Here is a 21,732-nt window from a genome sequence, read left to right as displayed (position 1 = left end):
ATTTAAATCATGAACAAATAATTCACATAAATATTTAACCCATAATCTAAAATTTTAAATAAATAAATTTCCTAATTATACATGCGCATTTACGTATTAAAAACATCGGGTGTTACAAATTATTTGTGAGTCGAGTATTCGAGTAATCATTTTGAAAGAAGTTTTTTTCTCGCGTTCAGTCCAAGTCTTCGAGTCAAGTCAAGAAAATAAAATATTTCGAATAATGAAAGTTGATTGTGCCAAGACGGGCAATGTCGGTTGGGGGATGCCTCAGCTCACTTGCCAAACGACAGGTAGTGTGCGGCCGGGAGACATCTCGGAACCCCTACCAAATCGACGGGTAGTGTGCGGACGGGAGAAATCTCGGAACCTCTACCAAATCAATTATAAGGGGCAATGTTGCGTCGGGAGAAATCTCAGCGTCTTGCCGGCATAGTATACTGCAGCCATTGATCGATCAAAAATAGAAGGTTACAATCAACTATCTAAGTTTACAGTTTATCAGTTATTCAGTTTATCAGTTTTTCAGTTATTCAGTTTATCAGTTATTCAGTTTATCATTTTATCAGTTATTCAGTTTATCAGTTTATCAATTTACAGTTCAATTTATCAGTTTACAGTTTAGTATATCAGTTTATAGTTCAGTTTATCAGTTATCAGTCTATTAGTTTTACGGTTCAGCTTATTCATTCTCCGTTTAGTCTTTTCAGTCCTCATGATCAATCTTGTTTTGTTTCTTCCAGTTGAGTTTTGTTTCAGTCAGTTAGATTTAGTCATGCATGCCATGTTTTCAAGTACTCCCTTTTGTTAGAGATTCAGTTAGGGAAAAACAATGTATTTTTAGTATAAGCTATTTTTAATTGTGTGCGCATGTATATTTATTATTTGTTATTTCTCCTCATATTTTTGTTGAGTCTTTAGACTCACTACATCTGCTTGGTGAAGGTGAGGATGTTAACTCAGTGACCGAGGGGCAGGATCACCAGGGTTGATAGCTTTTGGCGGAGCACACCCACGAACATCGCTTCCCTTTAATTTTTTAGTTTTGAGTTGTCTGTAATAAGAATTATTTACACTTGTTTATTTTCTAGTTGTGTAGCAGGATGTGGTTCCCTGCTTGTTACTTGAGAAGTAAACTGGGTATCCATTGTTCTCCCCTTGTATTTGGGATTACATTCTCTTAGTTGTTTCTGTTATCGTGTTATGTTTCTTTTTGTTGGGATTCTTCCTTCTTATTTTAAACTACTATGATGAGACAGGTCGGATTTAAGTATTTACAGATAGGTCATGGCGAAATTTTTGAAAATTTTCTATAAATAATTATAATAATTAAAATAATATCCCAAAATTTTTTTTTCTCATTTAATTAATTAAACTAGAGGTTAGGGTCGTTTCACAACCCATCTCAATGGTATTGATCGATAATGATTCTGCAGTAAACATCTTGCCATTAAGGGTATTCAGGAACCTCGGGAAAGAGGAAAAAATCTCATTCCAACAGAGGTCTCGGTAACAGCGATCACTAGGGAAGCCACCAAAACTATTGTAGTGTTCCCTACAGAGGTATTGGTAGGGAGAAAAACTTCTATTTTGGCATTTTTGTGGTGAACTCTTCTTCCAATTTCCAGGCCTTACTAGGCCGGGACTGAATACATGCAAATCATTTCATACCATCGTCGATGCACCAGTTCCTAATGTTCTGGAAAGAAGATGATGTGGAGATTGTTCAAGTAGATTCCCAGCCCTTCCAAAAAAATTCAAGTATAGTTGAATCCAGATATTATAATGATGACTTTGTTCCAATTAATTTTTATGGACAGAGCAAGGATGGACAATCCAAGTCTATGTACATGGAGACATTGGGGACCAATGAAATGTTTGGAAGAATCTTAAAGACTCATTGAGCCTCTTAGGCCAATGATCCAGCCACTCATTGTAGGTATTGATGATTGAGTTCCTCAAGATAGAGATGGAGACAGCTGCAGCCTCCATTAAGAAAGCACAAGTGCAGCAGATAATGGAATTCGTATGAGACAACTTACTGTGGGAAGTAAATGATTCCGAGATCATTTACGATGAGGGACATAATCCTTCCTAATGCGATCATGGATGGCTCGAGTATTGATCACATTGCTAAGGAAGCTAACGACCCGTTAATAATGCCATGAGGACCAATTACGAGGGGTCGGAGAAAGAAATGTAAGGAAGCACTTCAATAATTGATGATGAATTATCAAGAAGGCATTGGAATGCTTGAAGATCACCTTGGGATGCTATAATATTATTGAAGTCCAAAAAGATCAAGCAAGTGAAGAAAATCTTGAAGAAAATACAAAAACAAGTCAACAAGACCGAAGCCCATGCACGCTCGTGCCAGTGTTTCCGTGCGCCCGTGCTTTGTTTCTTGAGAGGCATGCGCGCCCGTGCTAACGAAGGGATTTTGACGATGATATACAGGAGCTTATGCGCGCCCACGCCTTTTTTGTCATGCGCTCGTGTCCACACGAGTGATGAGCATGCACGCCCGCACCTATTACTGCGCGCCTGCGCCTGCATTCTTTTTCACACACTTTGGCATGTTTGTGTATGTGCGAGACTTTTTGATATTTTGGAATTATTTTTCCTATTTTGAGTCTTTAAGCTTACTAGGAAACTTTTGGATGATATCTTTGATATCTTTAGATATATTTTGCTATCTTTTATTATTTTGTAGTTGTATTATAAATACAACAAATACATTTATTATTAAATACAATTCAGATTTTTTATATTCATCAATTAAAAATTCTCTCTTGAATTTTGTTGAAGCTTTTTCTTTGCATCAAATCAAACTTATCAAAGTGTCTAAAATTTGTGGTGTTTGTCAATATATTTTTACTTAGGTTGTCAAAGACAGGTTCCTTTCAAAGTCCAATTGAATTGCTGGTTGTTTTATATCATGATCATCTATTGCTAGTTTTGTTGTAAACTAGAGGTGGAGATCCAAAACTTTTTACTTGTTTCAAAATTCGGGACAAATTATTTGATTTCTTTTGTTATCGAATTGAGGGTGCGATTCGTTATAATCGTGTTTGTCTTTCGTGCATAAGAATTCATATCAGTTGATATCAATATCAAGGTTTTGAGACAAGAAAGTATCGTTTCAATTCTTTGTTTCTATATGTTCTTCGTGTTCTTTTTTATTCACCTTTCGTTCTTCGTCTGAGTCTATTTTTCGTTAAATTTTCCGTGTCGTTTGTTTTTGTTCATCTTGTTGCCAAAGTTTCATGTCTTGTGTTACAAGTTATCTCAAAAATTAAAAAATTAAAAATCAAAAAATTAAAAAAAAAAGAGAAAAAAATTGGTCAAAAAATAGAAAGGACTGAAAGCTTCAAAAAAAAAAAGATAGAAGAAGCAAGATAACTTGTGATCAATTTGTCTTTGTTCATCCTTGGGTGCAAGTCAAAAATATCTCAAAGTTGTCCATTAAAATTTCTTCGTCTTGTTTTTGTGCAACTCTTGTTAGTCAATTTTCAAGCGTCCACAAGTCTCAAACTTGAGTATTTGATATTCACGTCAAAAAGAAAAATCCCTTCCATAAAGTTTGAGTGAAAATAAAAAGAGTATTTGAGTGTTTTTCTTTGGAGTGACTTGTGAGATTTTTGGGTGAGGAAAAATATTATTTTTTCTCTAACCATTTCTTGCAGGTACAATGAGTTTTAATAAAGAAGGAGGGGATAGTTCTAGCCAAGGGTTTTCCAAGACCCAAATAGATTATTTGTCTAAGATGGTGAGGGAAGCAATGAGGGCCGAGTTGGAGACAGTACATGAGAGAATAAGTAAATTTGAAGTTGGTGGTAGTGATGATGATGTTAGTTTTGGTGAGAATTGGGGTAGAAATAGGAGAGATCAATAGGGTGGAAGAAATAGAAGGGAAGCTAGGCGTGGGAGATACGTTTAAGAGGGTAGAGAGGATGGAAACATTAGTGGTATTAAGATGAAGATCCCTTCATTTCATGGAAAATCGGATCCGGGGGCTTATTTAGAGTAGGATATGAGGGAGGAATCTGTATTTGATTGCCACAACTACAATGATTTGAAAAAAAATAAAATTTGCGGTGGTTGAGTTTGTGGATTACGCTCTTATTTGGTGGGATCAATTTGTTAACTATTATCGTGACATGTTTAGGCGATTGCAGAATTTGAAGCAAGGTTCGAAGAGCGTACAGGATTATTTCAAGGAGTTGAAAGTTACTATGATTCGAGCTAACATTGAGGAAGATCGTGAAGCAACCATGGCTAGATTTTTATGCGGTTTGAATAGGGATATTCAATACCAAGTGGAGCTTCGACATTGTGTGGATCTTGAAGAGATGGTGCAATTGGCTATGAAATTGGAGCAACAACTCAAAAGGAGAGGCATGGGTCAAGTTTCTTCGAGTGGAGAATATTTTACTCCTTGGCATCCAAACGTTGTCAAACGAGAGGATGTCAAATCGGTGTCTAAGCTAAAAAGCGACACCAAGCAAGAAACACCAAAGCAAGGAGTGCAAGGTAAATCTGAAACTCCTAGTAATCGTTCTAAAGATATTTATGTTTTAGGTGTCAAGGTGTTGGTTATATTGCTAGCCAATGCCCAAATAAAAAAAATTATGATTATGAGTGCTTGTGGTGAGATTGTATTTGAAAGTGAGGAGGATGTGGAAAATTATGATGATGTGCCTGCATTGGAGGATCCTGATGATGAGGGATATGATGGGTTTTTTGGTGAATTGTTAGTGACTAGGAGAATTTGGAATGTGCAACAAAAGGAGGAGGAAGAAAATCAAAGAGAAAATTATTCCATAATAGATGCTTTGTGTGTAAGAGTGGGTGCCCAGTGAGCCAACTTGTGGCTATGGGCTTTGATGACTCTTTGTATAAACAATCTTTTGTTTAATATTATTTACACTTTTATTAATGGCAATGACTTTATATTACTTCATATTGTTATATTGTGATATACTATTGTTGTTTTGATAAAGACCTTGAATATACCATAGTGTATGTAAGATGTGGTAGAACATGGAGATGTCTATCATGAAATACATCTTATAGTCACTGTATATTCTAAACTGTTCCTAGTCGATTGAGCCGTCCGAAAATAAGGATAAGGATCGCTCGAGTTTGAGACTAGCATTTGCGATGCGGAGTACCACGTTTCATTGGTAGGGAACATGGAGATGTTCGAAGCATGCAAATGGATATTCATAGGATGAATAATCGAACTACCCTATCCGAACTTTCCAAGTGGTTATCACTTATCGAGTGGATATAGTCCGCGGTTTTGGTTGTACACCATTAGTCCTTATTACTTGAAACATCATGGAGACTCTATATGCTAGTACTGTGCTTTGACTCGTTTACCGACTCTGAGGGGGTCATCAGGTGTCGAGATTGGGTACAGTTACAACACATATAGGAGTCGATGCATTGTTGTCAAGGATTCACCACATACTTGCGAGTGTGGATATCCTATGCGATCTGAGGAGATATTAGTGTGACGAATCTCTGGCCAGAGTACTTGATGTGATTTAAGAAATGGTTTCTTAGTAGCACATGCGATGTCACTAATTTGATCTTCAAGATGTATTGCATAGTTATCGAATCTTGAGCGACTCTCGATATACCAATGGTTGTTGATTCGATCGGGATATATGGATGAAGGGACCGTACTGTACGCTAACCAAAATCTACTGGTTCTTGTAGGCACTATCAGTGATACCTAGGGAATCATGGGGCGATGTTGCTAGGCGCTTTACCATGATTCGTTGGGCAAGTCGGAAAGTGTTGTTCCGAGTCACAAGGAGTTGTGAGCCCACGGCTAGCTGTATCCCTGAACCATTGAGGGTCACACAGTGTAATGGAGTTTTAATCCCCGTTGAGATAGTTAAATTTAAAGAGTTAAATTTAATGAACTAAGAAGTTGGACTTCTTAAATAAGAGTAAGGGAGTAGGATTTCCTAAAATGACATAGGGATGGACATTTTTGGAAACCACTGAATTAGGATTCAGGAAAATTTATCTTGACATTAAAATGTGCAGAAATGGTTTCTGTGCACATTGGTGAAATCGGTTCATCAATCGGAGTCACGATGAATTTTATATTAATTTCTGAACGAGCGGGCTTTGCTTGTCGGGCCTCAACTTATGACTAATGGGCCCTAAGGTGTTAGTGGCCTGCATTATAAATAAGTTATTGCAGTACAGAAATTAGACATAACAGCTCATTATTTTTGAGAGATAAAAATCGAAACCCTAGCTCTCTCAAAAGCAATCGGCCGAACACTCCCCCTCTGTCAGAGATTTTTCCGGTCTGTGATTTTTAATTGCAGTCAGGAATAACGAATCAGATTCGTTTAATCTCTTCGCAGAAACTTCTGATAGATTTTCTAGTGCAATCTATCAGAGGGATTTAAACCCCATTCGTGGACCTGATTGAAGGAGTTCATCGGTTCCAGGGAGAGACAACAAGAGCAGATTAATTCTGTTGGTGTCCAATAATCTCGCTTCGAGATTGAAGGTAAAATTTAATAACTGTTATTTGATTTTACACACACTTATAATTTAATCGTTGAACGGTTGATACCCACACTATGGAATTGTTCCATAATAAAATTTTAAAATTCCGCTGCACCGGGTATCAATCCTGATTGATCTGAACGCCAGTTTTTCCAACATTGTGAATAATAAAGTGTGTAGTGTTATTATTGATGGTGTTTGTTGCACTAATGTAGCGAGTTATGAGCTTGTGGAGAAGTTGATTTTGCCTACTATAAAACATCTTCAACCTTATAAATTGCAGTGAATCAATGATAGTTCTGAGGTAAGGGTAGCCAATCAAGTTGTGGTACCATTTTCTATTGGGAAATATGTGGATGAAGTGTTGTGTGATGTGGTTCCTATGCAAGATTTTCATATCTTGTTGTATAGATCTAGCAATTTGATAGGAGAGTGGTACATGATGGCTTTAAAAATCGTTATTTATTTAATTTGAAAAAGAAGCCTATTTTATTGTTACCTATGACTCCAAAGCAAGTGTTGGAGGATTATTTAAAAAAAAGAGAGAGAAGAGGCCGAAAAAAGAATTATAAAAAAAGTGAGATGGCCTTAGAAAAAAATAATGAGAGAAAAGAAGAAAAAAATATTGAAAGCGGCCGACAAAAAAATGTATATGGCCCGAAAGAGTGAGTTGCGAGAGATTTTGCATACACATACTCTACTTGTGTTGATTTTTCATAAGAAGATTCTCCTAAATACAAGTGATATAGCCAGAAAGTTTTCGAGCAATGTTGTCTCTCTTTTGCAGAAATTTGAGGACTTATTCTCGGAGGATTTACCTCAAGAATTACCACCTTTGAGGAGGATGTAGTGACCCTTACCCGGATCACCTACTAAACTGAACTTAGGCATGCAATTAACTTAATTAAACAAAAATCAAAATTCAACTGCGGAAACCATAACATTTATACAATCCCAAGAAAAAGAATCTGTAAATATCCAAAATAATATACAACCAAATCGAATAGCTGTATAACCCAAAACAACAGAATAAAAACCTAAACGAAGCTCCAGCTGATCAACCACTGCCTAGCCCCTCTTGGATCCACCCGCCTCATCCAATCGCAAACCTGCCCCATGGAATAGGGTGTCCAGAAACACAGAGTACGATACGTGAGCATAAAATGCTCAGCACGAGAGTATGAGTATACATGCATGCAAAGTGAACTCCCTATAAACTCGAGGTCAAGGATCAGATAACAGAGACAGACCGGGCCCTGGTATGTAGCACGCTGTGCCGTCGCTGCAGGAGGTGGCTCCCATACCAAAATACCAGTGGATATGCCGGACCCAAATCAATGGAAGTCCAACCACTAACAGGATAGGGTAAAACCCTACTATAGACATCTCAAACGAGATAGCTCAATATGCAAATGAATGCAGCATAAATCAATGACATATAAATCATGCAGTCACATAATACATGCATACTCAGTCAGGATATCTCAAACAGTACTTTCGTACCTCAAATACTAGGCAAGTGCTATCAGCCCTAGGTCCACGCCTATAATCCGCGCTACACTGCCAAATGATACTACTATCATTATAGCGCTCTAAAACCCTTAACTAAGCTAAAGCATACTCCTAAATATTTTTAGGAAGCAAAAGTTATACCTTCGTCCGTTGTTAGCCATTTGCTGTCGATTGCCTCAAAACTAGGCCATAGCTTCGCTACAACGCCTGGACTGCTATGCCACTTCCGGATTCCCAACGGGACGCCTAGAATTCCCTAGATCTGAGTTAGAAGGCTAAGGAATTGAGAGAGAAGAGAGGAATTAGTGCACTCAAATATGAGCTCGGCACCCCCTATTTATAGACAGAGTTCGGGCCCTCCGAACTGGACTTCGGGGCGTCCGAAGTCCCATCCATGTGTTAGCAATGACGTCATCTTGCTGACATAAGCAATGACGTAATATTGAGTTAAGATCGGATCGTCCGAACTTGCCAACGGAGCGTCCAAACACCTTCAAAGCCTCCGATCCTGACTTCGGATCGCCCGATCTCGTTCGGAGCCTCCGTCACTTCGGATCGTCCGAACTCAAGTTTAGCCAATGCGATTAGTTCCTTAATTACCTTGTTTGGTTACGGGCTACTACAATCGAGCATCAAATTGATTTTGTTCCTGAAAGTGCGTTGTCAAATCATCCAGCTTATAGGAGCAACCCGGAGGAAACAAAAGAGCTACAAAGGCAGGTAAGTGAGCTTTTAGATAAAAGTTTTGTATGTGAGTCGATGTCTGCATGTGCGGTGCTTGTTTTGTTAGTTCCTAAGAAATATGGTTCATGGAGAATGTGTATGGATTGTAGAGCCATTAATAACATTACCATTAAGTATATGCATCCCATACCTAGATTAGATGATATGTTTATTGAGTTGCATGGTTCTAGCATTTTTAGTAAAATTGATCTTAAAAGTGATTACCATCAAATTAGAATGAGGGGAGGTGATGAATGGAAAACAGTTTTTAAAACTAAGTATGGTTTGTATGAGTGGTTAGTGATGTATTTTAGATTAACTAATGCACCTAGTACTTTTATGAGGTTGATGAATCATGTCTTGCGTGCACATATTGGAAAATTTGTTGCGGTTTATTTTGATGATATATTGGTGTATAGCAAGAATTTGGATGATCATGTGGAACACTTGAGAATTGTACTAATCACACTAAAAGCTGAACATTTGAATGCTAACTTAAAAAATTATGTGTTTGTACAAAAGAACTTGTGTTTCTTGGTTATATTGTGAGTACTCAAGGTGTAAAAGTTGATGAGGAGAATGTAAGTGCAATTCGAGATTGGCCAACGCCTACTTCTATTGGTCAAGTTCGAAGTTTTCATGGTCTTGCAAGTTTGTATAGGAGATTTGTGAAAGATTTTAGCACTTTGGCGGCACCTATGATTGCGGTGATCAAGAAGAATGTTCCATTTCATTGGGGCGAGGAGCAAAAGAAGTCTTTCAATATTATTAAGAAAAAATTAATTAATGTTCATTTACTTGTACTACCTGATTTTTATAATACTTTTGAAATTGAATGTGATGTGTCAGGTGTACAGATTGGAGGTGTCATGATGCAAGGTGGGCGGCTGATTGCATATTTCAGTGAGAAGCTTAGTGGGGCGTCTTTGAATTATCCTACCTACGACAAGAAATTTTATGTGTTGGCGAGGGTACTCGAGAAAACACTAATTGAGGCCAAAAGAGTTCGTGATTAATACGGATCATGAATCTTTGAAGCATCTCAAAGGACAACAAAAGTTGAACAAGAGACATGCCAAGTGGGTAGAGTTTGTGGAGACTTTTTCCTACATTATCAAGTACAAGCAAGGTAAAGAGAATGTGGTAGAAGATGCTCTATCACGAATGTATGTCCTTTTGTCTACTTTAGATTCAAAGTTCTTGGGTTTTGAGCATGTGAAAGAGTTATATGCTAGTGATGTTGATTTTGGCAAAATCTATGAGTCATGTATGCGTGGTCCAAAGGATAAATTTTACATGCATGAAGGTTACTTGTTTAAGAAAGATAAGTTATGTGTTCCTAAGTCGTCAATTCGTGAATTACTTGTTAGAGAATCACATGGGGGTGGTTTAATGGGGCATTTTGTTGTGGCTAAAACTTATGAGACATTGCATGAACATTTTTATTGGCCTCACATGAAGCATGATGTTGAAAATATTTGTGAGAGGTGTGTGACTTGTAAAAAGGCTAAATCTAAGCAACAACCACATGGACTTTATACTTCATTTCCTGTTCCTAGCGAACCGTACGTGGGTAGATATTTTTATGAATTTTGTTCTATGACTATCGAAATCTAAGAAGGGAAGGGACTGTATTTATGTTGTGGTTGATAGGTTTTCTAAGATGGCTCATTTTATTGTGTGTCATAAATCTGATGATGTTTCTCATGTTGCGGATTTATTCTTTAATAAAGTTGTTAGATTGCATGGCATGCCTAGAAGTATTGTGTCTGATAGGGATACTCGTTTCTTGAGCTACTTTTGGAAGACGCTATGGTGCAAACTTGGTACTAAATTACTATTTTCAACTACATGTCATCCTCAAACGGATGGTCAAACTGAAGTTGTTAATAGGACATTAGGAACTTGTTTCATGCTATATTCAAAAAAAAATTTGAAAAGTTGAGAAGAATGTTTGTCTTTTGTTGAATTTTCATATAATCGTAGTGTGCATTCTATTATGAATTTTTCGCCATTTGAAGTTGTGTATGGTTTTAATCCTTTAATGTCATTGGATTTGATGTCTTTGCCTATGAGTGAAAAGGTTAATATGGATGGTAAGAAGAAAACTGAATTTGTGAGGAATTTGCATGAGAAAGTGAAGTCCAATATTGAGAAGAAGAACTTTCAATATACGAAGCAAGCAAATAAAGGTAAAAATAAAGTTGTATTTGAATCGGTAGATAGGGTGTGGTTGCACTTGAGAAAAGAACGGTTCCCAAAAAAGCGGCGTTCTAAGTTATTGCCTAGGGGCGATGGACCTTTCCAAGTCGTGGAGTGAATCAATGACAATGCCTACGAATTGGACTTGTCAAGTGAGTATAATGTGAGTATAAGTTTTAATTTTTCTGATTTATCATTGTTTGATGTAGGTTATGATCGAGATTTGAGGACAAATCTTTTTAAAGAAGGAGAGGATGATGCGATCATGGATGACTAGAGTGTTGATCACATTGCTAAGGAAGCTAAGGACCCGTTGGAAATGCCACGAGTACCAATTACGAGGGGTCGGAGCAAAAAATTTAAGGAAGCACTTCAATCATTGATGATGAATTATCAAGAAGGAATTGGAATGCTTGAAGATCACCTTGGGGGATGCTATAATATTCTTGAAGTCCAAAAAGATCAAGCAAGTGAAGAAAACCTTGAAGAAAATAGAAAAATAAGTCAACAAGGCCGAAGCCCATGCGCGCCCGAGCCATTCAAGTTGCGCGTCCGCGCTGACGAAGGGATTTTGACGATGATAGACAGGAGCTCATGCGCGCCCGCGCCTTTCTTGTCGCGCGCCCGCGCCTGCATTCTCTTTCACACACTTTGGCATGTTTGTGTGTGTGCGAGACTTTTTGATATTTTGGCATTATTTTTCCTATTTTGAGTTTTTAAATCTTACTAGAAAACTTTTGGATGGTATCTTTGATATCTTTAGATATATTTTTCTATCTATTATTATTTTGTAGTTGTATTGTAAATACAACAAAGACATTCATTATTAAATACAATTCATATTTTTGATATTCATCAATTAAAAATTCTCTCTAGAATTTTGTTGAAGCTTTTTCTTTGCATCAAATCAAATTTATCAAAGTGTCAAAACTTTGTGGCGTTTGTCAATCGATTTTTAATTGGGTTGTCAAATACAGTTTCCTTTGAAGGTCCAATTGAATTGTTGGTTGTTTTCTATTATGATCATATGTTGCTAGTTTTGTTGTAAACTAGAGGTGGAGATCCAAAACCTTTTATTTGTTTCAAAATTTGGGACAAATTCTTTGATTTCTTTTGTTATCAAATTGAGGGTGCGATTAGTTATAATCGTATTTGTCTTTCGTGCATAAGAATTCACATCACTTCCGAAGAATTACAACTGGAGGATCTTGCACTAGCACCATCATAGATGGAGGATCACCAACCTCAAGTTCAAGATCCACTAGAAGAAGTGAACTTGGGAGATTTGGATAAACCTAAACCTGTGTATATCAGTTCCTTGTTAGATGATGAATTAAAAAATCAAGTTGAAAGAATTGCTGACAGAATTCAAGGATTTCTTTGCTTGGAGTTACGAGGACATGCCTGGGTTGGATCGAAAATTGGTAGAACATTGTCCTCCTTTCAAATATGATTTCAAGCCATACAAATAGCCAGCAAGGAGAATGTCCAAGGAAGTTGAAGCAAAATTGAAGGAATAAATAGAGAAAGTGGGTGAAAAAAGGGTTCATCAAACCAATCAGATATGCAGAATGGCATGGTTCCTGTGGTAAAGAAAAATGGAAAATTGAGGGTTTGTATTGATTTCAGGGATCTCAATCGAGCCACTCCGAAGGATGTCTATGTGATGCCCATAGCCGACATGCTTGTGGATTCAGTGGCCAACAATGAACTACTATCCTTAATGGATGGCTACTCCAGGTACAACCAAATAAAGACTAATGAGGGTGACACAACAAAGACTGCCTTCAGATGTCCAGGAGCTATTGGCACTTTCGAATGGCTTGTGATGTCATTTGGTCTAAAAATGCATGTGCTACATACCAATGTACGATGAATGCCATATTTCATGACATGATTAATCACTTTAATGAAGTTTATATAGATGATATTGTGGTGAAGTCCAAAAATGCAAAGGATCATATAGATCATTTGAAGAAAGGTTTTGAGCGGATGAGGAACCATGATCTCAAATTGAATCCACTGAAGTGTGCCTTCGAAGTTAAAGCAGGGAACTTTTTAGGATTCTTGGTGCACCAAAGAGGTGTCGAGGTGGAAAAGAACAAATCTAAAGCAATCTTGGAGGCCAAACCCCCGAGGAGCAAAAAGGAATTGCAAAGGTTCCTTGGCCAGGTAAACTACTAGAGAAAGTTCATTTCCAACTTGGCAGGAAAAACCAAAGAGTTCTCTCAGCTGTTGAAGCTCAAGGAGTCCAAGGAATTTGTATGGGGATCTCACCACCAAGAAGCCTTTGAAAAGATAAAAGAATTCCCATGCACCAACAACCAAGCTAAGTGCGAGGCATTGGTGATTAGATTAGATGTCCTCAAAGATTTGCAAGAAAAAAACATCCAGGTTATTGGTGATTCACAATTAGTACTTCGGCAAGTTGCTGGAGAATACAAGTGCACCAGTTTATCATTGGCACCATATTTTACAGTCGCTTCACAGCTGGCTAATGACTTCAAGAAAATTAATTTCCAGTACGTGCCAAGACAAAAAAAATTGGGAGGCCAATGAGCTAGCCCAAATTGCTTCGAGGTACTCAAGGAGAAGGCAATAGCATTGCAATCACGGGGCGCTGTAATTCTTCGGATAGAGGAGAGAAGAAGACTTGAGAAGTACAAGAATAAGCTTAATAATACCAACACATCGTATGTCCTAAGTTCTGAAGGTATCCGTCTACTGGTACTGGAAAAATAACTTCAGATTTTAAATCTCTTTACTCGCTATGGTGTATTTTCAGAAGGTGAAATGATCACATGGATAGATTTCCGGACAGAGGTGGTAGAGATGGAGATAGAAATTACAATTCGTCATTTATGAATGATATTTGTTATTATTCACTGAAATGATCTTTTCATTTTATACACATTGTTATTTACTTATGAATAAATACGTAAAGAGGCAACTTATAATGCAAACACAAATACGCAAAAGGAATAAAAAGATTAAGGATGAGAGAGCTTAGTCTTGAATGATTGATTGTTGTTTGCCAGATTTGTATAATCTGTAATGTCGTTTGAAATGCTGAAATTTCTCCTATCTTCAATTATTCTTTCAAGATGAATTCTGATCTTTCTAACTTTTGGCTTCTGCTAATATTATTGTTGATATCTACTGCAATGGTCAACAGTAGTTGATCATGTAGCTTCTGGTCTACTTTAATTGATTTGACGTGTCTGAGCATTAAGACTTCGTCGAGACTAGAATTCCTTTCATATTTCTGACACTCAAAAATTGTTATTGGAAAATGTGAGCATGCTAACAGTCATATTAATTATATTTATATCTATAAATATAGAGAAAATAGAAGTGTGTGCACCATAACTGATCATGGATGTATTCATGCGTAAAAAATATGTTAAAAGAGAAGTTGCACTGAGGGTAATTTTGTTGGAGGTAAATATCCAGTTTACCAAAAATTATTTGGCCGTCTATCCTAAGGAGAGGCATCACAAGTATGAGAAGTACAAGTGACTGAAGAGATTTTTAGTTCTTAGGGTATTCATATTCTTTCACTTATCAAGCCTTTTACGCTTATTCCGGCCTTTTGGCTAGTCAGTTTTCTTTGACTGGCATTTGACCCTCGGATATACCAAAGAAAAAGTACCTACAGATTGGATTTTTTTTATAGTGGAAGTTCCATTATCTGGGGTACCTTCTGTAGTGGGGGAGGCAATCCGGGAATGGGCCGGAGGGAACCTCACCCTTTTTTTTTTTCAAAAAAGCTTGATTGAGCAATACAGGGTTTTATGCAAAATTTCTACTGATCCAGTAATCCTAAAAAGTCCATCATTAGATTTGGATGTCTGGATAGATTTGTGAAAATTATCTATTCTAATATAGATATGTGTAGCTAGGAGTCAAAAGTGAAATCTATTCACATTCCCTGTTATGTTCTTATTATCTACTGCTATGAAATAAAATGCAATAGATTAAAAGATAGGGAATGAGAAAGTTTAGTCGTGATGCTGTTTTCCAGTCTTAACGAGACACTCGTTGATATTAATACTGAATCTGCTTCTAGACTAGCTGATAAACAACTTCATTTGTTTGTGGTAATCTTTAGCTCAGCATCTGTGCTTTCTTCTTTCTTTGTAAAAATTGTTTAGGATTCTTAACAGTAAGGTAGACAGAAATCTCCTTGAAGTTGCAGCTGACAGAGGTGTTGAATGAGTTGTTCTTTCATAACATGTCTTCTGGTTCTGATGCGTCATTTTGGAAAGAGAAAAGGGATCCTCGCTCTGATATCACTTGTCAGGATCGAAATGATTCTGTTGATGTAAAACTGATAGTGAGCTGCTACTTGTTCTACTGAAAGACTAAAAAATACGTCTACTGTTCCAGCATTGAGTTCAGCAGTGTTAGCCACTGAGCTCTCCTTGTCTCTGAATCTTCAGAAGTCAACCAACAAGATATGGTTGTGCGAAAAAGGTTAAGTGGGAGATTTGACTAGCATCATCTGGATCTACTAGTGTATGAGAAAGAGTATAAATGCCGTAGATGTCACAAAGATTGTTTCTGGATGTTCGAAAACTCAACTGCTCCTACATCACCCCTTTTTTTGGTTCTTCCAGAAGGTACCGCTAGAAAACTTTGAGTATTACAACCTTTGCAACACCCCACCTCAGCTAGAACTTATTCTACTGCCTACAACTGAGACTGCTAGTCTCTATGAATCAGTTCTCTACTGATTCTTACACTAATGTTTTGGTCAGTTCACACAACTGATAGTTTACAGATATTGTATAACTCAACACATAACACGAAGTGATCCTAAAAGATTTAATATGTCTAGATGTGTGTGCTAGTGTTCTTCGTCTTCTGTAAATGATCTTTTTTCTTTAGCGTCGAACTCTTCTTCGATGTATATAACAACTAAAAGTGTTCAGTTGCTTCTTTTTAAGTAATGTGAGTTCTTGTAAGCCGGTGTCTTGTTCTGAATGATGTGGTCTCTTTTTATAGCTGCAAGGTAACAGTCGTCTTGATTCAAATACATCCGTTGATTAATATCCGTTTTCTTGTCGTTTAGTTTACTGTAGAGCGGTACATTGTGGCTGCGCAAGTCAGTGTACTAGAAACCTTTGGGTAAAATCTTGGACTGATTAATAAAATGTTCTGATCTAGCCTGATCTTTTATTAATGTCAGCTTATTTGAGTTTTTGCTTCTGCTTTTTGCTTCTGATTTTCACTTTTAAGCTCTTCTGTTTCTATTTCGCGGTTTAGTTCTTCTGCTTTTGTTTCTGCTTCGCGGCTTCTGCCACTGTTGATGTGTAGAGTTGTTTTGTTAAACACCAAAACTTAGATATTGATTTCTTAATCGTTTGAGTACTCAAAATTCATATATTTGTACCAGATCTAACACATTTGGTACTCAAAAATCATATATTAGTGTCATATTTTCAATGTTTTGCATTGATTTCCATCCAAATCCAAATAAGAAAATGTGTGATTAATATTAATTTTTTTTAGTACTCAAAAATCATATATTTGTATCAGATGTAACATATTTGATGCTCAAATATCATATATTAATACCGTATTTCTAATATTTTGTACCGATTTACATCCAAAAAAGACAAATGTGTCATTAATATAAATATTTGCTTACATATTTGAGTACTCAAAAATCATACACTAATACCAGATTTGAAACAGTTGATACTCAAATATCATTATTCGTATCATATTTTTAATATTTTGTATCAATTTTTATCCGAAAAAAAACATGTAGACATAGTTTAAACTAATTTTTTTATGACAAAAATTGATCGTATATTTATGTTTGGGTTCAAAAACTTAACATCAAATTACCATTAAAAAAATGGCGCTAAACACAAAAATAGGGGTTAATTTATATTAAATTGGGAGTATTTTTCTCTTTATTTTAATATTATTATATCAGATGAGATCATGTACGTTTATTGAAATTGACATATGTTTGACGATGATCCAATGATTGATAATAATTCCGAAAATAGAAGTAGCCTGCAGATACCAAAGGAAAACGAGAAGGATTCAGTTCTGAATAAGAGTCGCCATTGAAATGAACTCAAAACAGCCTTCGCTCAGGCCGCCAGGGCAACGCTCCATCGCTTCTACCGTTCTCTTCCGTGGCCCAAATCGGTAGTGACTAGGGTTTATTTATTCATTTATTGTTATAATTTTTGATTTTTTTTTTCAAATTCTTGGATACTGGAGATTTCTTGCTTTCTGCTCTCTTTTTCAATTTTCAGATCTGCGTTGCGTTTTCAGGTCGAATGTTTGTAAAAAAGATGTTGGAATCAAAGCTTCTACTCAACTGGGTTCGCAGCTTTCGCTATCAGATTTCCTTGAACGGAAGTTGCCGAGGACTTCGGTGCTACACTCGTCTCGGGTAATCCTCAAAATCATACAGTGGCCCATGTTTTTTTTTACAAATTATTAAAAGAATAACACGGTTTTGATGTTTGAGAAACTCTTGCGTTAAAAATAAATGAGGTAGTTGGAATTGTATTTCCGTGAAGGGAAAAATTATGAGCTACTGGTCGGATTAAGCCACTGGTTTGCTAATGCGAGCTGCCCAATCACAATGGCCTCCCGGTTCATGGGGGATTATTATTTTTTGGCACCAGGAAGGGGTTATTATTTTTCGGTATATGGAATAAGTCAATCAACAAGTGAGGATTTAATCATAAGATTTTTGAGGTTGATTTCTATTGAGTGCTTCTGATGACTTTGTTTTTTTGCTTATGATACTTTGAAGTAGAAGACGGGGAAAAATAGAGATAAGAGAGTGCGAAGTTTTCCAAGAAAATTGGCGGATAAAATAAATAAATAAATGTGGTATTCCCAAGTAGTTGGTTAGGTAAAAATAGTTAGAAGTTAGCTACAACAGAAGTGAGAATAAAAAAGGGAAAGGAAGTAACTAGTAAGAGTGTATTCTGAAACAAATAATGGACATTTCAAAGGTGGGAAAGTCTCTTCTCTTCAACAACCTCTGCAAACAAAACCAGACAAAACATTGAAGTGAGAAATAATAAAATGAAATCTCCCTACTATCAAATGTAGTTGGATCTTTATCTGTTGTCTGTTCATACCTTTTTGGTTTGTCTACCACGAAAGTTGTGGAAGATGTTGTGAGTGCATAGACTGTATGTGTGTGCTACATTTATTTAGACTGTCAAGAAGTTTTAAATTCATAAACAGGTAAATTGCATATGTACATACTGTAATGTAAGGTAATATAAGCAGGGGAAGGAGCAGCCCTTTATGTCACCCTTAAGTCGTGAAGAGTCAAATTCAAATGTAGTTGGAGTAAATGCTAATGATGGTGGAGAAGCAGATGCAAGCCTGTCTATTGATAGTGTTCTTCAAATGTTAAAGGATAATGGCGAGGACAAGAAAGATTGCTCAAACACCTCTGCTCAAAATGATACTCACGAATTACGACAAGCAAGAAACAGAGAAAATCTGTTTGAAGGTATGCAACCCTGTATTAGTCAGGTGATGAAGTATTCATACACCACAAGCCTGTTAAAAAGATAAGCCATAGTTAACTATACTTAGTCACAAATCAAAGCGTTTCAATATCTGGTTATATGTTTACAAGCTGCTGTGTCATCCGGACTTAGCATTCAATATAAGGTAGTTGATGTTGGCAGAACCATAGTACATTAACACAATTTTCTCTGTTGCTAAGATAGTGCCTATGGTGTGAATGAATAAATTAGAAATTTCCAGATTAATTTTCCCATCAATAGCACATGAATCATACTGAAAAAGTAGATATAGAGCATATAGTGCTGCCTCAAAATTTGAGCACATACGAAAAGTGATTTAAGTGTGATTTGAATGTGTTGCATCGTCTATACAGATGTAATGCAAGAGCTCTATTGAAAAATATTACATTTTTAAATATATATATATATATATATATGTTATAAATTGAGACTAGGAACTAACTCACCTCAAAAGTTAGCTCAAGAGGTGAGGGTTGCCTTTGTCTGTATTAAGGGCTCCAGGAACTCCATCTAACCGATGTGGGACAATATTTCAATTTCAACACATCCCCACACGCCCAAAAATGAACATCTGGAGCGTAGAGATATTAACGGGTGGCCTAATACACGCCCAGAAATGAACATCTGGAACGTGAAGATATTAACGAATCCATCACACACGGAGGGCTTGAGATCTGATAACTTGTTATAAATTGAGACTAGGACCTAACTCACCTCAAAAGCTAGCTCAATTGCTGAGGTTGCCCTTGTATATTAAGGGCTCCAGGAACTCTATCCAACCGATGTGAGACAATATTTCAATAATATATAACCTCCATTCAGACTTTTGTGTATTAGTGAATTGTGATATAACCACCTTAAAAGTTTACTTCAATGCTATCAACAAAATTATCACTCGAGTGATGTGATTAGGTAGATGAATTCATATGTAGTAGATGATGTTAAAATATGTGCATAATTTCCAATTTTGTATGATACAAGAGAATGTTTGATCAAGATATATATTTATAATTCTATACGATATATGAATTATGATTAGATCATGACAAGCCATCGGCTAGAAAGGTGTTGGCAGTTATTGGAGATGATTTAAGACCGATACAAAGCAGGAAAAGGAAGAAATTGCCCAGCAAGGACGAATCTAAGCCTCTCTTCAATCACTGTAAGGGATATATTCTTAAAAAAGAAAGTGACCATCTCGTCATTTCTTCCACTTTCCTCAATTATTATTCATGCATTCTTCCCTAACTTCAGTTACGTGACAAAAACCTTGTAATTTCGAAACAGATGAGAATGGGGGTGGCTGGTGGGACGACAATATGGAAGGTATCGACAGTGAAAACGTCGGTTGCAGTTCGGTATGGGAAGGAATTGGTTGTACTACACTTGGAGGTATAGAATGGCATTAAGTAGCAGAACTATAGGCTGGTATTTTCATGAATGACTGCTTTATTTTGAATAGATCTTGATAAATGAATTGCAAGAATTGATGTAGGCATCCATTTTCATGTTTATGTAGTGTAATGATCTGTAGTCTTCCACTTTTGACAATCCATTCCCTTGAAGGGGATGTGATTTTATCATTTGTTTCTCTTTTTTTAGCTTTTGATTCTATTCTTCCAAAGAAGTAATTTATCTTCAAAAACCAGGTTGTAGTCATTTATAAAAGAGCATACATGTGCCCCAGATCACCTATTAATCATAAACTTATGCATGCAATATTAATTAACCTAAACAGATAAACATAATTGGAGTACAACTGCAGAAACTGAATTAAGTTACCAACACGACAGTATACAACAAGAATTAAACTGGAAATCCAAAACAATAATTATACGGCTCAATCGAAAATAATCAAATACTGAAAATTATCTTAATCTAAACCATCGTCAACCTCTGCTCCCAAGACTTGCCACCGACCATCCCAAGACTTGCCACCGACCAATCACTAATCCAAATCTTGGTCAACCTGCATATATGTCCCCGTCAAATGAGGTGTTCAAGATAAAAGTAGGAGTAATAATGTCCAGTATGTAAATTAAATATGAGTATATAGTTTTATTGGACCTCAACTGAATTCCGATATCAACTAAATTGACTCTGCTGAATTTTGTCCTAAACTGAATTTTTTGGTTCTCACATATCCAAGACTGATCAAAACTGTCAACTACTCAACAACTTAGTAAGAAAGAACCGTTTAAGTATATCTTAGCCGGTTCAACCAGTTCAGATAACTCAAACCGGTTGTAGGAATATTTATGAGTTCCTTTGGAAATACTGAACTTGACACTCAATCTCAAACCGCTAGTACTTCTTGAAAACCAGTGCTAAACTGCTCAAAATGCTAAGCATTAAAGATACTATCGTTGAAAATATTGATGACAAACTGATACATCAATTCCAATATTCCTGCAAGAAAAGTCACACTTCAAGTACTCTAAAGAGCCGCCAAAATGGTACCGATAAATGCTCAAAATTCAGAAAAAAAATTTCAAAAAATGGTACCTTCGGGCAATCCACTTTTACAAGTTGCAGAACTGCTCTCGTCTACTTTGAGAAAGAGTCTTGTCTCGTATTTATTAAGAAGTGCAAGGAGTTGAGAAGATATGAGGCCTCTTTATTCCAAGCATTTAATGAAGATTGTAGTCGAACATTGACATTGATGCCTATAAACAGAAGATGCAAGACAATGTTGAAGATATAGAATAACACTCTTTGAAGTTGTCTTTACGCATTCTCAAACTTGCATCCTTTGAGCATTTACAAGATCCTCATCTATATTACTCAACTTGCCAACATACAAGTCAATCGATCATATATATCATTAAGGATCATCAAAAGCTTGTAGTCATTCTCTCAACTACTTATCCAGAACCATTTGAAAGAACTGCTCATCAGTTTGATTAAGGATTCATTCAAATATCTTATTTGTGCCGTTTTATTTACTGTTAAGATTGATTGTCTTAAGTGTTTAAGTGCTAGAATTTTCATATTAGGCAAGGAATAAGCCCTATTACTGGAGTGAGTTGTATAAACCAAAGTTTTCTAGTGAATTTTTTTTTTAAGTGTAATAAAATGGAGATGTAGAAGGATATTGCTTTCGAACTTTCATATCTAGTGTGTTATTTATTTATTTGCTCTTGTATCTTGCTATTTGTGCTTTTCTGAGTATAAAAAGATCTTAAAATCTCTTGGACCATTTATCCACATT

At 36.4% G+C, this 21,732-nt stretch overlaps 1 protein-coding gene across 1 annotated transcript; it reads left to right on the top strand.

The window, feature by feature from the left end:
• Nucleotides 1–16,997: 16,997 nt before the first annotated feature.
• LOC140875566 (uncharacterized) lies at nucleotides 16,998–20,104 on the top strand. Its single transcript, XM_073279283.1, has 5 exons — nucleotides 16,998–17,145; nucleotides 17,275–17,395; nucleotides 18,253–18,481; nucleotides 19,561–19,683; nucleotides 19,809–20,104. Exons 1-5 carry the CDS (start codon nucleotides 17,066–17,068, stop codon nucleotides 19,928–19,930), a joined length of 675 nt encoding a protein of 224 aa, XP_073135384.1. The 5' UTR covers nucleotides 16,998–17,065; the 3' UTR covers nucleotides 19,931–20,104.
• The last annotated feature ends 1,628 nt before the right edge of the window (nucleotides 20,105–21,732 follow it).

This window comes from Henckelia pumila, chromosome 1 (genome assembly GCF_033568475.1).
Source record: "Henckelia pumila isolate YLH828 chromosome 1, ASM3356847v2, whole genome shotgun sequence".
In the NCBI taxonomy this organism is placed as follows: Eukaryota; Viridiplantae; Streptophyta; class Magnoliopsida; order Lamiales; family Gesneriaceae; genus Henckelia; species Henckelia pumila.
The sequence above is the reverse complement of the archived record's forward strand: the minus strand, read 5'-3'. Positions and strand labels throughout refer to the sequence as shown.